A 15211-nucleotide genomic window follows, 5' to 3' on the forward strand; every position below is an offset into this window, starting at 1 on the left:
TTCTAAGAGTATTGTTGGTCAGTAGTTGTACCTACGATGTTGGGATGCTGCAGATTCCATTTTTCAGATACCTATTTCAGTGGTATGACATAAGTGCTTGTAAGTTTTTACAAAATTGAGAAATAAATGCGTTTTGGAAGACTGTTTTACTGTATGTTTATACACTTGATGCACTATTTATGCACACTGCTGATGTGCCATCTTAGTGCTCTGCTTGTAGCTTTAAATTAACAGTTTAGTATTGGAGTGAAATAAATAATTGCAAAAATATATTGCAGGAAATAGAATTCACTGTTGAGCTTTCAGACCATGCCATTTTTATGCAGTGCCTTCGGAGGCTTACAATCCTGCTGACCCAGACTTGCTCAGGTTGGGATGTTCTGGATGTATTGGAGTGCTCAGTAACAACAAGTTCTGTCGGTACAGGACCTGCCCTTAAGATTGATAAGGAGTACATTCATAGTGTACAAAATAAGCATTGGATGAAATCGTTTTGCATATGAAACTTAACCTCATTTTTAATTACATACATATAAAATGTTTGCACATTAATCTGTCTTGTAAATGTTTAATACTGAATTTTAGTGACAAGTTACATGGCTTACCTATTTAAGATAAAATATTACAATAGTTAGCTTTAGAGTCTTGAATACCTTAATTTCTGATCTCCTGGTCTTATTCTTGATAGTAACCATAATAGGAACATTAGCTGAAGAAATTGAGAAGTCTTTCAGGAATTTAGAGTCTAAGAATTATTTCATAATACACTAACATTTAAAATCTAGATATTGGACTTGAACAGTGGTTGTGCAATCACAGTGTTCTTGATAAAAATACTTTGACTTGTCTATTCATCAAACCAAGTACCTGAAGAAATGTCACTTTTATGTTGAAAAATTGCCCTTCTATTTTATGTCATTATTTTTAGATATCAGGATTCAAACTGCTGTTTATTTTCAAAAATTTCAAGAACCACTTTGCTGAGTTGAGATAGTGTTGCAAAGATGGTAAATTAATTGTGCGGTGTGCTTAGTGTAACCTGAACAAAGATTGTGTCTTCTTTAAATGCTTTTGCATCTAAGCATTTCAGAGTTTTAAATTCAGAATCTCTTGGAGAATAATATTACTTCTGTGATTGTTAACATCCTCTTGTAAAAGATTCTGGGAGTAAAAAAGAGAATAGCATCTCTAATGACTCAAAAGGGACCCCAGGCAAATACACTAATTACTTAAGTTCATTGGTTATTTTTATATCAAACCAGTTCAGTGCATGGAACATGTAATTCACAAAACACTTCATGAAATGGCTCGCAGTTCCTTTTAAACATTCTGACCCTTTGCATTAATCTTGCCTGTGGATAATCAGTTCCAAGGTGACTGGAAGTAACAAGTAAACTGTTATTCCACTTGCTTGAAATAGTCCAATTGCAGTATTAGGTCACTAGATTTGCCCAAGCCCTGTGATGAGGATGTAGCCTTTCAGAACCTCTGCTTAGTGTGAATTGCACAATGAAAAGCACTCAATCAGTTCCAGCAGTGCCAAAGGTGCAGTGCCAGTACTGTAGTGAATTCCATACTTAAACAGCTTTTAATCCAAATCAAGTGGCAATAGGAGCCTCGTGTCTGAATCTAAGTGTTTATCTCCAAAGACCATTGTGACTAGCAGTTTACCTAGATATGTGTCTATGACTTGTTGCTTTATTAAGCAGTTTGCTGGGTTTACCTGTGTCAACTGAGTCCAGTGTGAGCCCTTGTACAAAAGAGATACGGTATCCTATATGAATTTTCTTAATTATCATGCCATGCTGACTGCATTACCAAAGGAACAGTTCCTTGCAGATTTTTCCACCACTGTATATAGTACTGAGTATCCAGCATAACAAGTTCATTATAGCCATTACAATGAGAGTTTCTCCATTGTGAGTCACCTGGATTGAGTATGTACCTGAACACCTGATGCTTGGTGCCAGGAAACATGCTACTTTCAAAAGCTGTCATGATTCCAAGGTCTAAGCGTCCTACTAGTTTAGGACCTGCTTGAGCTACAACATAATGTGAAAAAATTAGACTATTGCACTGTACAGTAGCTACCAATTATCATCCTTTTCACTCAAATGTGTTATTTGTCCACTCTTGTTACCTCCAAGTAGGTCAGTGGCTTTAATACTTCTCCCAGTTTCTCAGATTTGCAGGACAGCTCCTATTCTGCAACAGTCTCCTTGCCATCTTTTCTGTTATTCCATATTGTTAGCTATCAGTCCATACAAAATGCTAATTCATACAAAAAATTACCTCTTGTTCATTATTTTCTGAGTTTCATTGTCTGCTGTGTACCTGCATTATATGCAGAATTCCTTTCACGTTCTGCAAAGCTTATTTTGTTATACAGATGCTCCTTGTCATTTTTTTTTTTACTGCTAGTACTACATCTGTCAAAGCAGACTTACCTGCCTGTTTGTCAGCTTTTTTCAAAATGAGGTGTGGAATCTGTGTCTATACTCCTTCTGTCTATGCTTTTCCAAAGTCCATTTGCAGGACTTTGCATATCTGGTTGTTTCTAAAGTGTTGAAGAACCCATTTGACACAATGGCAAAGCTGATTCAGAAATAGAAATTAATGTTGTGAATGCTCAGCAAAGTGCCATTTAGCAATTTTTTATAATTCATGCTTTCCAAGAAACAATCTGTCTGGAGTAGGTGCCGTAGGTCAAGGACGTAGGCCTTGGTTTCTGTTTGTGAATGTCTAACATACTCAGATACTTTCTTTCTGAAATTCATACATTTTCAAGAGACGTTAGTCATATTAGTACAATATATGGAGTATAATCATACTGTTCCCTTCATAAAATACTGAAAGATCAGCATAACTCTGCTAGTCTTTGTTGTGTCAAACCATGAATTTCTTGCTGGACTTCATAGATATTTTTTTTTGTGTGAACACTTATAAAAATTAATTCTTATCATATTACAGGAAATAAAAGAAAAATGAAAGTTAGAAATTCTAATTATATGTGTAGAGATAAATGAATATCAAATAGTAAGTGCATGTCTTTTAGACAGGCAAGATTTCCCTTGCCTTGCTTTAACTAGGATTATAGTGGGCTAATTAAATAACTTACACAGTTTGCAGGATTTCTTATGCTCAGAAAAACAGTTGATCAGTGTTCGCCAGCAGATAGTCAAATGCAATTGGAATTAAAAAATGTTGTCTGAAAAAAAACTGTTGTATCTCCTGAGTAATCTCCCACTACAGAAAAGAATCTTTGACCTGAAAAGGCTTTCTGTGTCTTACATCTTGATGAACCTGGTTTGAAGTTGGAACTGATTTTGAATGGAGCAAAAGATAATAAATCCACATTGGGTAGCCTGAATTATTTACATATTAACGTTTAGTTAAAAGGTCTGGAAATCCACTGTTTTGGCCCTGAACATTGAAAGGAATAAGAAAAACCACAGAAAGTGGTGTACGTACAGTAGTTGTGTAGTACTTTGATTTAGGAGTTATTTTTCAAAATGTTGAGTTACTTCCATGGCCAGTTAGACACCTTCTGCTGGTTTTTGCTTTGAAGCTGTCTTACTCAGTGTTCAGAGACCCAGATTGGCTAACATTAAAATGGTTAAATGCTTTTATCACAGTGGAACGTGCCACAATACTGTTGCATTCTTGCCCTCAAGGGTGGTTGCAAGGAAGAGTCAGAAACACTAATGATGATATATTCAAGCTCTGCACTTAATGGAAGGGGATTTTTATTAATATATAAATTAAATATGTAATTTATAGGTGCCTTTCTTTTTTAATTGGCACCTTTTACTGCAATGCTAGACCATGAAATTACCAAAAATAAATCAGACAATTGGGCAGATAGACGAATTCTGTCAGTACTTATGTACATACAGGCCTGTGAGACTTTAATGGAGATGAATGATGACATAATTCAGTTTCAGGTATACCGAATACCAGGGAAAGAAAATCCTTTCAAATATAATTGTCTGATAGTTAACATTTGTCTTGAATTTATCAACTTCATTTTTAAAGGCTTAGTGCTTTGTTATTTTGCTTTGTCATATTAATCAAAATATTAGCCTTTATTCATCACGTTTTACTGAGGTAAAACTGGTGAATTGAGAGGTTGATGAACTGATGAAATTTTGGGGTTTCTTGTATCAAAAAAGCCAGTAAGACTTTTTTTGTTGTTCAAACTGAAGGTTGAAGCTGAACTAGAAAATGTGTTTATGCTCTAATAGTGTATTTTAGTAATTCATAAATGGGATCTTTATGTATGTGTTGGGAATAGACTGAAATCTGAGCATAATACCAGAGGTGGTAATGGAAAGAGAAAATAATTGAGAGCTGTCTTGAGATACATGATATTCCAGTAACTTGAAGTAGTTAATGCCCTTGTCAGCTGCAGCATAAAGGCAAGCCATAGAAATAACGTGGTTGAACGCTTAGGTGGACTTCAGAATCTTCGTTAATTTTCCATTCTCTCTTTGTTAGATTTATGAGTGATTATGTAACAACATTGAAATAGTGGAGTATGATTTAATGCAACTGATCATTCTGTTCTATGTAAGGCTGTCAGTAAGGCTGACTGGCCTACAGTACTAGAGCTAGGCTCACCTTCCACTCAGATGTGTCAATATGCAATACTGGGTCAATCCTACTGTGGGTGAAGTTCATTTGCTCTATAACATGATCAAACTTTACAAACAGGACAGTTAAGAAATAACTTTATGGAGACAACATCAGAAAAAAAGATACACAGAAGGCATTAAGAGAAGACAGTAATAAAGGTCTTACTAGCTGTTGAAAGTTTTGGTGCAAGGAAGTTGAATTAACCTGTGGAAAGCAGAAGAGAAATTGCAGAATAACATATTTTAAGGTAAGAAAATGGAGAAAAGGTAGGAAGAAGGAATAGAAGGGAAAAGACACCACTGTTTTAATAGCCTTTTTTTTTGACAGTTATTTTATTTCTTAAAGGAGAACATACAAACATCAATAATTCCTTTTGCCAACTTTAACTGTTGAATGCAGAGTTTATAGCAGTATCACTATCTTAAGTTCTGCTTTCTGATCCTCCTGAGAAAAAAATAACTTTCCACCTTTACCTGTCACATACAGGTTGAGTATTGTTATGGGTAGTAGGAGGGTCCTTCATTGTCTATAGATAGACTCAGAACTCAAAGCTATTAGGAAATTGTTTTAATGAGTTATTATTCATCAAAAGAACCCATATAATAAGCTGTGTGAATATTCCTTGCAGACTCCACTTTCAAAGTAAAACACCGTAACCACGATGGAAGTAATTTCTGTACATCTCCCATTAGGTCTCCAGACTACCACTATCCCCATTTTACTTCTGCTTATTATGGACTGTGTTCATATCTACATTTAATCCACTCTAAGGACGCTATGTCAGTGCATCACTTAACTCTTGGCATTCTAGATTTTCTCTCTTTGCAAGAAGTTATGTATTCTCCTGAGCTTTCTTCCTCTCCTTGTTAAAGAGTTGCTCTCATATTAGAGGTTCAAATGTCCTGCCCATTTCTCTTCGTCCAGTCCAGATCAGTGCCCTTTATGGCAAGATTGCTGTCATCTTCCTCCAGTTCTAGGAACTGTGTGTCTTTATTCCCTGCAATCCTTTCTTTTTCCTTTTTTCTTTTTTTTTTTATCCACTTAATATATCTGACATGAAATAAGTGAGTGTAGTTCTTCTGGGAAGCAGAGCAGAAATGAGCCTTCCTTATGCTGGAGGGTGTTAGAAGATGCCATCTTCTTGTTATTTGACCTTTAACAATTATGCTCCACTGTTGTTCCATTTCTCCTCCATTTTCCTTCTCTGGATTTCCAGTTTCCCACAGATCCATATGTTTTTGCCTATTTACGCATAGAAAACTTGGGATAATTGAAGAGATGCAAATGTAACCTATCAAGTGTGGAACCTGTTCAAGAAGTCAGCATGTCTGCATAGGCATAGGCAGCCTTAGATCCATGCTACTTCTTCAAGCACGACGTTTTCTAGTTGCCTGTGGTGAAAGAGTACCGCCCAGAGAACCCTTTCTCTGAAGACATTGGAAGTTTGATGGTTTTATCCCTTTTATATTTAACCCAGTTTCTGTAGAATCATAGAATCATAGAATGGTTAGGGTTGGAAGGGACCTCAAAGATCATCGAGTTCCAACCCCCCTGCCATGGGCAGGGACACCTCCCACTAGAGCAGGTTGCTCAAGGCCACATCCAGCCTGGTCTTGAACACTTCCAGGGATGGGGCATCCACAACTTCCCTGGGCAACCTGTTCCAGTGTCTCACCACCCTCATAGTAAAAAATTTCTTTCTGATATCTAATCTGAATCATTTTTCTTCCAATTTAAAACCGTTTCCCCTTGTCATCCCCCTGTTTATCATTACCCTTCCTGGCAAAGAGTCCCGCCCCAGCTCTTCTATAGGCACCCTTCAGATATTGAAAGGCCACTCTAAGGTCTCCCCGGAGCCTCCTCTTCTCCAGGCAGAACAATCCCAGCTCCCTCAGCCTGTCTTCATAGGAGAGGTGCTCCATCCCTCTGATCATCTTCGTGGCCCTGCACTGCACCTGTTCCAGCTGGTCCATGTCTTTTCTGTGTTGAGGACTCCAAAGCTGGACACAGTATTCCAGGTGGGGTCTCACGAGTGCAGAGTAGAGGGGCAGAATCACCTCCCGAGACCTGCTGGCCACACTTCTCCTGATGCAGCCCAGGACACGGTTGGCTCTCTGGGCTGCCAGCGCGCACTGCCGGCTCATGTTGAGCTTCTCGTCCATAAGCACTCCCAAGTCCTTCTCCTCAGGGCTGCTCTCCAGCCATTCTCCACCCAACCTCTATTTGTGCCTGGGGTTGCCACGTCCCAGGTGCAGGACCCTGCACTTGGCTTGGTTGAACCTCATGCAATTTGCACGAGCCCACCTCTCCAGCCTGTCCAGGTCCCTCTGGATGGCATCCCTTCCCTCCAGCGTGTCAACTGCGCCACCAAGCTTGGTGTCATCAGCAAACTTGCTGAGGGTGCACTCTATCCCACTGTCCATGTCTCCAACAAAGATGTTAAATAGTACTGGTCCCAATACCGACCCCTGCGGAACACCACTCGTAACTGGCCTCCACCTGGACATTGAGCCGTTGACTGCCACCCTTTGGGTGCGGCCGTCCAGCCAGCTCCTTATCCACCGAGTGGTCCATCCATCGAATCCATGGGTTTCCAATTTTGAGACCAGGATGTCATGTGGGACAGTGTCAAATGCTTTGCATAAGTCCAGGTAGATGACGTCAGTTGCTCTGCCCTTGTCTACCAAGTCTGTGGCAGTATCGTAAAAGGCCACCAAATTTGTCAGGCACGATTTGCCCTTGGTGAAGCCATGTTGGCTGTCTCCAATCACCTCCTTATTTTCCATGTGCCTTAGCAGAGATTTCAGGAGGATCTGCTCCATGATCTTGCCAGGCACAGAGGTGAGACTGACCGGCCTGTAGTTCCCCGGGTCTTCTTTGTTTCCTTTTTTGAATATTGGAGTTATGTTCCCTTTTTTCCAATCAGTGGGAACTTCACCAGACTGCCACGATTTCTCAAATATGATGGAGAGGGGCTTAGCAACTTCATCTGCCAGCTCTCTCAGGACCCGTGGATGGATTTCATCAGGTCCCATGGACTTATGCACCTTCAGGTTCCTTAAGAGGTCACGAACCTCATCTTCTTGTACTGTGGGTGGTTCTTCATTCTCCGAGCCCCTGTACTTGCTCTCCGTGACTTGTTCAGTGTGGCCAGGGCTCCTGCTAGTGAAGACTGAGGCAAAAAACTCATTCAGTAGCTCAGCCTTGTCTGCATCCTGGGTGACCAGGTCTCCTGCTTCGCTCCAGAGGGGACCCACAGCTTCCCTCGTCTTACCCTTATCCCTGATATATCTATAGAAGTTCTTCTTGTTATTTTTCACATCCCTGGCTAGATTTAGTTCTGCCTGGGCTTTCGCTTGCCTGATCTGGTTTCTGGTGACTCGCACAGTTTCTCTGTAGTCTACCCAGTCCATCTTTCCCTGCTTCCACCCTCTATAGGCCTCCCTCTTGGTCCTAAGCTTGCCCAGCAGTTCCCTGCTCATCCATGCAGGCCTGCCAGCTACTCTGCCCGACTTCTTCTTTTTTGGGATGCACCTCTCCTGAGCTTGGAGGAGGCAATCCCTAAATACCACCCAGCTCTCCTGGGCCCCTCTCCCCTCTAGTTCTTTTTCCCATGCTACCTTGCCAATCAGATCTCTCAGGAGATCAAAGTCCGCTCTTTTGAAGTCCAGGGTAGCCACCTTGCTGCACATCCTCCTTACTGCGTTATGAATCTTGAATTCTATCATCTCGTGATCACTGCAGCCGAGGCTACCCTTGAATTTGACATTCCCAACCAGCCCCTCCTTGTTGGTAAAGACAAGGTCCAGCACTGCTCCTTTCCTCGTTGGTTCTTCAATTATTTGAAAAAGAAAGTTGTCGTCAACACATTCCAAGAACTTCCTGGATTTCCTGTGCTCCGCTGTGTTGTCTTTCCAACAGATGTCGGGGTGGTTGAAGTACCACCCCGAGTACCCCATGAGTACCAGAGTGTGTGAGCGCGATGCTGCCCCTATCTGTTTATAGAGGGCTGCATCCTCACTGTCACTTTGATCTGGTGGCCTGTAGCAGACTCCTACTGTAACTTCACCTGCCCCTGTGCTCCCTTTAATCCTCACCCATAAAGTCTCTGTTGTGTCTTCCTCCGTCCCCAGGTGGAGCTCCATACATTCCAGGTGGTCCTTGACATAGAGGGCAACACCCCCTCCCCTTCTGCCCATCCTGTCCTTCCCGAAGAGCCTGTAACCCTCCATTCCAACACTCCAGTCATAAGAGCCATCCCACCATGTCTCAGTGATACCAATAAGGTCGTAGCCTTGGAGGTGTGCACACGTCTCTAATTCCTCTTGCTTATTCCCCATGCTGCGTGCATTTGTGTATAGGCACTTCAGCTGGGTGGCTAAAGGGGCTGACTTTTTGGCTGAGCTGGTAGGTTGATGGCTCTCCTTGAGTTTTTTGTAGAAGTGTGTTTCAGTAGTTAATTATGAATACTGTTGCATTTATGCCATCTCACTTAATTTTGGGGGGCTTAAGCCTATAGTGATTTGTCCTTGATTTCTGTTTGTCAGTTACACCAAAAAAAGTCTGCTCAGTACTTCCTTCTTGTGAAGATTGTTCTACGTAGTTGTTGATAGACAAAACTGTTTGTCAAGAGCCTGTCTTGTCTAGTAAATAATTTTTCTCCATTTCTATGTCTTGTAATAATTTTCTCCATATGTAGTATTTCCGTTTTTTCTCTATTTTTGAAAATTCTTCTATGTATGTTATTTCAATATTTGTCTCAATATTATATTCTAAAAAGAGGGGAAAATCACCTTCCAGTTTCAGTTTATTTCCATTTGTACATCAAAAAAAATCAACTGTAGCAATTTTCTCCTCTGCCACACCTGAACATGTGTTCAGTTTCTTTTTTGTTGTGAAACTCAATTCTGGATTCGTGACTTCCCAAGATACATCTTTCTGGTTTTTGAAATTGGCACAAGCCTCTTACTCGGTGTTAAAATTGTTTGAATGGGCCAGGTTCATCAAGCAAATGCATCCCTATTCATGTTGTTGTTATCACAGTCATCTTTGTGTGATCTGTGCGTTTTGTTTGCCTTCACAATCACAAAAAATAAGCATAACTCAATTCTGTAATACCTTATTTTATACAATTTATTTTATGTTCTTTCATAGTAAATAGTTCTTGTCTTGTTGGTCTTTCATTCTTATGAAGTTGTTTCATATATTGTCCTTGTACAACATCATTCAATTTCTGTTATTTTTTTTAGAGATTCATTGAGCAAAATAAGTAGACTATTCTAAGAAAGGATATACCAAAGTTTATACATGTTGTTGTTAGGCTTTGAGTATTTTTTCAACTTCATAGCACTTGCTTGTTATTATGTCTAGATAAATTTTGAACAAGAAATACTCTAATACTGCAGATGAATTTGTTAGATTTTCTGTACACAGAATAAAATAAACATATTTTCTATAATTAATGTATGGCCTTGTTCAACCAGCATTTCTCTTTCTAACTTCTTTTTTTTCTGCTGTTGTCAGTCATGAAATATGTGTAACAGTCTTGCACTGGATCCTTAATAATGTCAGACTTTAAATAGTGGTAAGAAATTGACTGAATTTTACTACTGTGTACAAGTATGGTCAGATTTTTTCTATAAAAATTCATATAAACATTTTCTTATAAAGTATTTATCACCTTCTGTTGCTTCCTGCTTTGTTGTTGTTTGTTTGTTGCATATCCAAGGAGATACCGTATTAAATATATTTGCATCTTTCTAGAAATACTTCAATTTGCCAGGACTAACATGAATTTCTATGACACATTTTCTGAAGAAAGTAATAATACTGGGTTTACTTAGGTTATGTAGGTTTTGACTGTTTTTATGGTTCATGGTAAAAGATTTTATCAGCCTTCTTTCAATTTAAAGAAAATTCTGTGTCGGAAAAGTACTACAGAATTACATCACCTTACAAAATGCAAATCTAAGTGAGTTTAAGATCTTACTATTTCAGAAGAGCTGGGATTATTATTGACTTAAAGCACCTGCATTGTATGCAAGGCAGAGCTGTTTGTATGTATTAGCACTTAGCCCCTTGCACAAGGTGAAGTGATTGCTCCAAGGTATTTAATATGTCTTTTACAAACACAATATTCTTGTAAACCAAATTAAAGCTCTAGGGCAAGTAACCACTTGCTAATGTATTCCCTTCCTGGGGTTTGTGGCTTTTTTTTGTTGTTAAACCAGCTTTTTAAAAGGTGTGAAAGTCCAATTTTTTAAGGGAGGCACTTTCTTAGTAAGAATTTTCTGGTGATCATGTTGCATCCAGCTTTGTGCTGGCACAACTACTGTAGAAGGACAGTGATGCTGAAATTGAAAACACATCTTTCCGTGCCTTGGAGTATAGTTCTTCTCTGAGTAAACAGAACAAATTAAGTTGCCTTTTTTTTTTTTTTTTTTTTCAAATTGAGTTGCTTTACTTTGGAATGTTGAAACAAAGGGTAATCTTCTTGCACAGGATCGAGGAGATGAATTCACTTACACTGGGAGTGGAGGTAGAGATCTTTCTGGGAATAAAAGGATTGGAGAACATTCATTTGATCAGACATTAACACACATGAATAGGTAAGTTTTGAAGACAAAAAGGTATTCCAAAACAAAGAGCTGGGTTATAGTGCTTTAATTTAAAACTGATATTTTGCCGTATTCATTCATTCTTGTACGTGCTACTTTTGTAAAAAATGGTGTCTCTTGCTGTTATGAGGCATTTCATCAAGCAATATGTTTTGTTGATTTAAAGAAACACTTGCAACTCAATGGAAATGCGTTCGGTATTGCTGGTGTAGCTAGTAGTCATGTCTCTGCTTGAAATTGTCCTACAGTTTCCTTCATAGGACTCTGAATTTAATAAGAAGTTTGTCAAAACTCCTGTGTGGAATTTTGCAACTCTGGGTGTTTGTTTGAATTTCTTCTTCAACGGTTGAATCAATTGCAAGATTTAAGTAGAAAGCAAGCATGTTCCTTTTCCCATGTTAAAGGAAATCTTTCCTGTTTTGCTAGCCCTTTCTTCCATTATAGTTTTCTATGAAAAGCAAGGAGTTAGGGTGTTGCTTTATCAAAAACAGGTGTTTGAAGAAGAAAATCTGTGTGCAAAACATGAATTAGAAGTCTGCTTAAAGTGGTTTATGTCTTCTAAAAGCCTGTTGGAACAAAGAGTTCTGTACCCTTTTTTGTTTTTAGGAGCATAACCTCTGTTATGCAACTGACCACTTAGCACCTGGGGAGCGCTGAGATTCACTGAGACCTTTTCTTTGCCAGGTTTGCTTTTATGTATGATGTGCTGCTGTCAAGCAGAGGGAAGAGGGTTTGTTTAAGCTTTTTGGTGGTACTCGGAGGAGAGAAAGGAAAATCCTAACTTGGCCACTGAGAAGGAGATGGACAGAGGGAGGGAGGGAGAGAGTAGTAATGATGTGAATAAGAACAAGGAGGGAAGGAAGCTGGAAGTAGGTGTAAGCAATAGGTTTACGAGCATATTTACTGAATAGAGCAAACTTGCTTTGGGAAACAGAATTAAAAGCAGGACTCCTTAGTCTCAGCATTTCTCTAGTCTTAGCAAATGAGAAGTCCACTGGCAAAGCTTGCTTTGTAGCTTTACAGGTGTTAGTGCACATGGAGTATAACAAGGTATTGCTGTGAGTTACTGTCAGTTACTGATTTTTGGTACAAGTTTTCAAGCATTTTGATACTGAAAATTATGATGATCCCATGTAGTTGAATCAGTATTAGTTTTGCTTGTCCAGATATCCTTCCTTTTTTAAGTTTTCTTTTTATATGAGAAACGTTTTTAAGGTCAGCATTAAACAGCCTGTCTCTTAGTGTCCTGCATAGTGTGGGTTTCATACTCATATCATAGCTGTTTATAATTCTGAGATCCATGGTTTGATTTGATTCTGGAGGGTTTTCAATCCCTGGTCAAATTAGCCTGTGGTAGTAGAAATACTGTGCATTATGGCAGCTTGGTCTAGGTTAGGTATTCATACTGTCTCACTTCAGGTTTCTAGAAGAGGGTCTTTATGTAGTTAGTGGATAAAGGGGTTTGCTTGTCCTTGAGTTATTACTTAATGACTATTCCGAGACAATGTATGTATTACATGAGGTATTTCAGTTACTTACAATTTTTTTTTTTATGGTTACTGTCTACTTTTTTCTCTATAGTGTTTTTAATTATATTCATTACTTTTGGGTACACACTTAAAAAGCCCTAAAACTTGCAGCTAATGGGGAATAGCGATAGGGAAAGTTTGCCTTTTGTTGTAATTTTCTTGTAATTCCCTCAATGCTATTTAGGAAAGGATTATTTTAAAAAATGAAGAATATTAAATCTAAAAGGATTGATTTGGTTTATTTAGCAGTATCAACTGAGTTTTCATCTGTAACCTTGACAACGAAATATTTTGTGTTCCCATGTTTTTTCTCAGCATACATGGTAGCGTGGATCTCATTGCTTCCATCAGTTCTGCAGTTATAAAAATGAAAATACTGAAAAGTTCTGTGCTGCTTGATAAAGCATAATTAGACAATGGAAATAAACATGACTTAATTACATTAATTTTCAAAAATCCGTTGTGTGAAGCAATCTAGTTTATGAATATTTTAAATCTCTTTCTAGGGCATTGGCCCTTAACTGTGATGCCCCATTGGATGACAAAAATGGAGCAGAGTCAAAGAATTGGAGAGCTGGTAAGCCAGTTAGAGTAGTTCGCAGTTCAAAAGGACGGCGGATCAGTAAATATGCCCCAGAGGAAGGCAACAGATACGATGGCATTTACAAGGTATTCTGAGTTCTATTGAGCACAATGTAACATTTTTCTTCAGCTGTTTTTAAAAAGTCCCGTATGTGTTACATGGCAAATTCTTCATTATTACCTAAAAGAAATAATTCTTTTTTTCTCCATGATAGCTTTTTAGTCTTAGCTTATTCTGCAAAGAACTGAACTGAAATTATTCAGAGCAATGATAACAGAAAATAATCCATAATAGGATATATAAAGTTGAATATGGTAAGCTACTTTGTATGTACTAACCGAGTAATGTTCATCCCTGGAAATCAAATTATTTCCTTTCTCCTTCCAACCATATCTTAGCTTTTTGTGCATTTAATGACTTCTAAGCATCTGAAACTAAGGTGTGTGCCGTTTAAGAGCACTGTATTTATCAAAAATACAAAAAGTTTGCACCTGAGGCAAGATTGCTATATAATAGTAATGTATAACTTAGCTTTCTCATTTCTTCTTGAACAGTTGAAGTATAACTATATGCATGTGTTTGGCTTGTGATAAAAAAATCACAGTAATTTTAAAATTGTTTGTTAGGTGGTGAAATATTGGCCAGAAATTGGAAAATGTGGATTTTTAGTTTGGCGCTATCTTCTGAGGAGAGATGATGTTGAGCCTGCACCTTGGACTTCAGAAGGAATGGAGCGGTCAAAGAAGCTGGGCCTGAGTGTACAGGTTCGAATCAGGATTCGCAGAGTTGTTTTTATTCTCAGTTCTAGTAAACAAATTCCAGAAATAGAAATAACTTAAATTAAAGCCCCAGTTTTTTTCTTGTACTTCAATATGGCAGGATTTAATGCCAAAACACACTACAGATTATCTGCAAACTGAAAGAACCCTCTAAGATTGACATAGCAGGAGGAACAGTCAATGAAGCTTTTTGCCTTAGCAGTGAACTGCTTTGCATATATGAATTGGAAAATTAAGAGTTTGAATCTAGTTTTTTGATCCGTAGGTCCTTAGGTTGGAAATAGTTTCTACAAGTGACTGTTGGTATAGCTGAGTCTGTCTGAGAAATCAAAAAACCCGTTTTTTTTCTCTCCATGTAACTGAGGAGCTCATAAGGGTCACATATTTCAGGCACAGAAATAAACTGATCCAGGACCTGGGCATGTCAGAATCCATGAAAGCAAAGAATTAACATACTGTTTCTTAGCAAGGCAATGGTGTAACTTACAGCATACCATCATCTTCAGCTTTGCCCAACTGATATGTATAGTTGTAAGGGCACAGATATAGGCATTGGGTTCTTTTTAATAAATTTGAGTCTGGATTAGAGTCTTTGACTTGACTGCACTCTCTTAATAATAGATACTAATTTAAATGCTTTCTCCGTTGCATAGGGTTTAAAAAATTATTTTGTAGTTATTTCAATATGTAGTCACAGGGTTTTAAAATCTTTCAGAAATTAGTCTTGTTGGTATTCCTGTATGTCAGTGGGTTTTGTTTTAAATCTATGCTTTTTTATTTTAGTATCCAGAAGGTTATTTGGAAGCCATGGCTAGTAAGGAGAAGAAAGATAAGGTTAAAAAGCAAACTGTGAAGCAGGAGCCAAACAGCCAGAGTAATGGAAATCAGAAAAGGACGATTGATGATGGTATTTCTTTTTACTTTTTTAGCATTCATCAACAAAGTTTGTTGTGTTATGTCTATTAAGCCAGTAGCATGAAAACTTTGTGAGTGTGTGAAGTTATTTGGAATACTAATGTAAATTGATAAGCACATGCTCTGGAATGAAGTAGTAGTGTAGGGATCTTA

At 38.4% G+C, this 15211-nt stretch overlaps 1 protein-coding gene across 2 annotated transcripts in view; it reads left to right on the plus strand.

The window, feature by feature from the left end:
* The window catches only part of UHRF2 (ubiquitin-like with PHD and ring finger domains 2, E3 ubiquitin protein ligase), a 90258-nt gene that overhangs the window by 70161 nt on the left and 4886 nt on the right, over positions 1-15211 (plus strand). For both annotated transcript variants that reach the window (XM_014953937.1, XM_014953938.1), the window contains exons 10-13: positions 11137-11243; positions 13288-13450; positions 13991-14128; positions 14927-15050. In XM_014953937.1, coding sequence (XP_014809423.1) covers positions 11137-11243; positions 13288-13450; positions 13991-14128; positions 14927-15050 — 532 coding nt within the window. The remainder of the gene's footprint in view (positions 1-11136; positions 11244-13287; positions 13451-13990; positions 14129-14926; positions 15051-15211) is intronic.

Source organism: Calidris pugnax, unplaced genomic scaffold (assembly GCF_001431845.1).
Source record: "Calidris pugnax isolate Ruff unplaced genomic scaffold, ASM143184v1 scaffold178, whole genome shotgun sequence".
In the NCBI taxonomy this organism is placed as follows: Eukaryota; Metazoa; Chordata; class Aves; order Charadriiformes; family Scolopacidae; genus Calidris; species Calidris pugnax.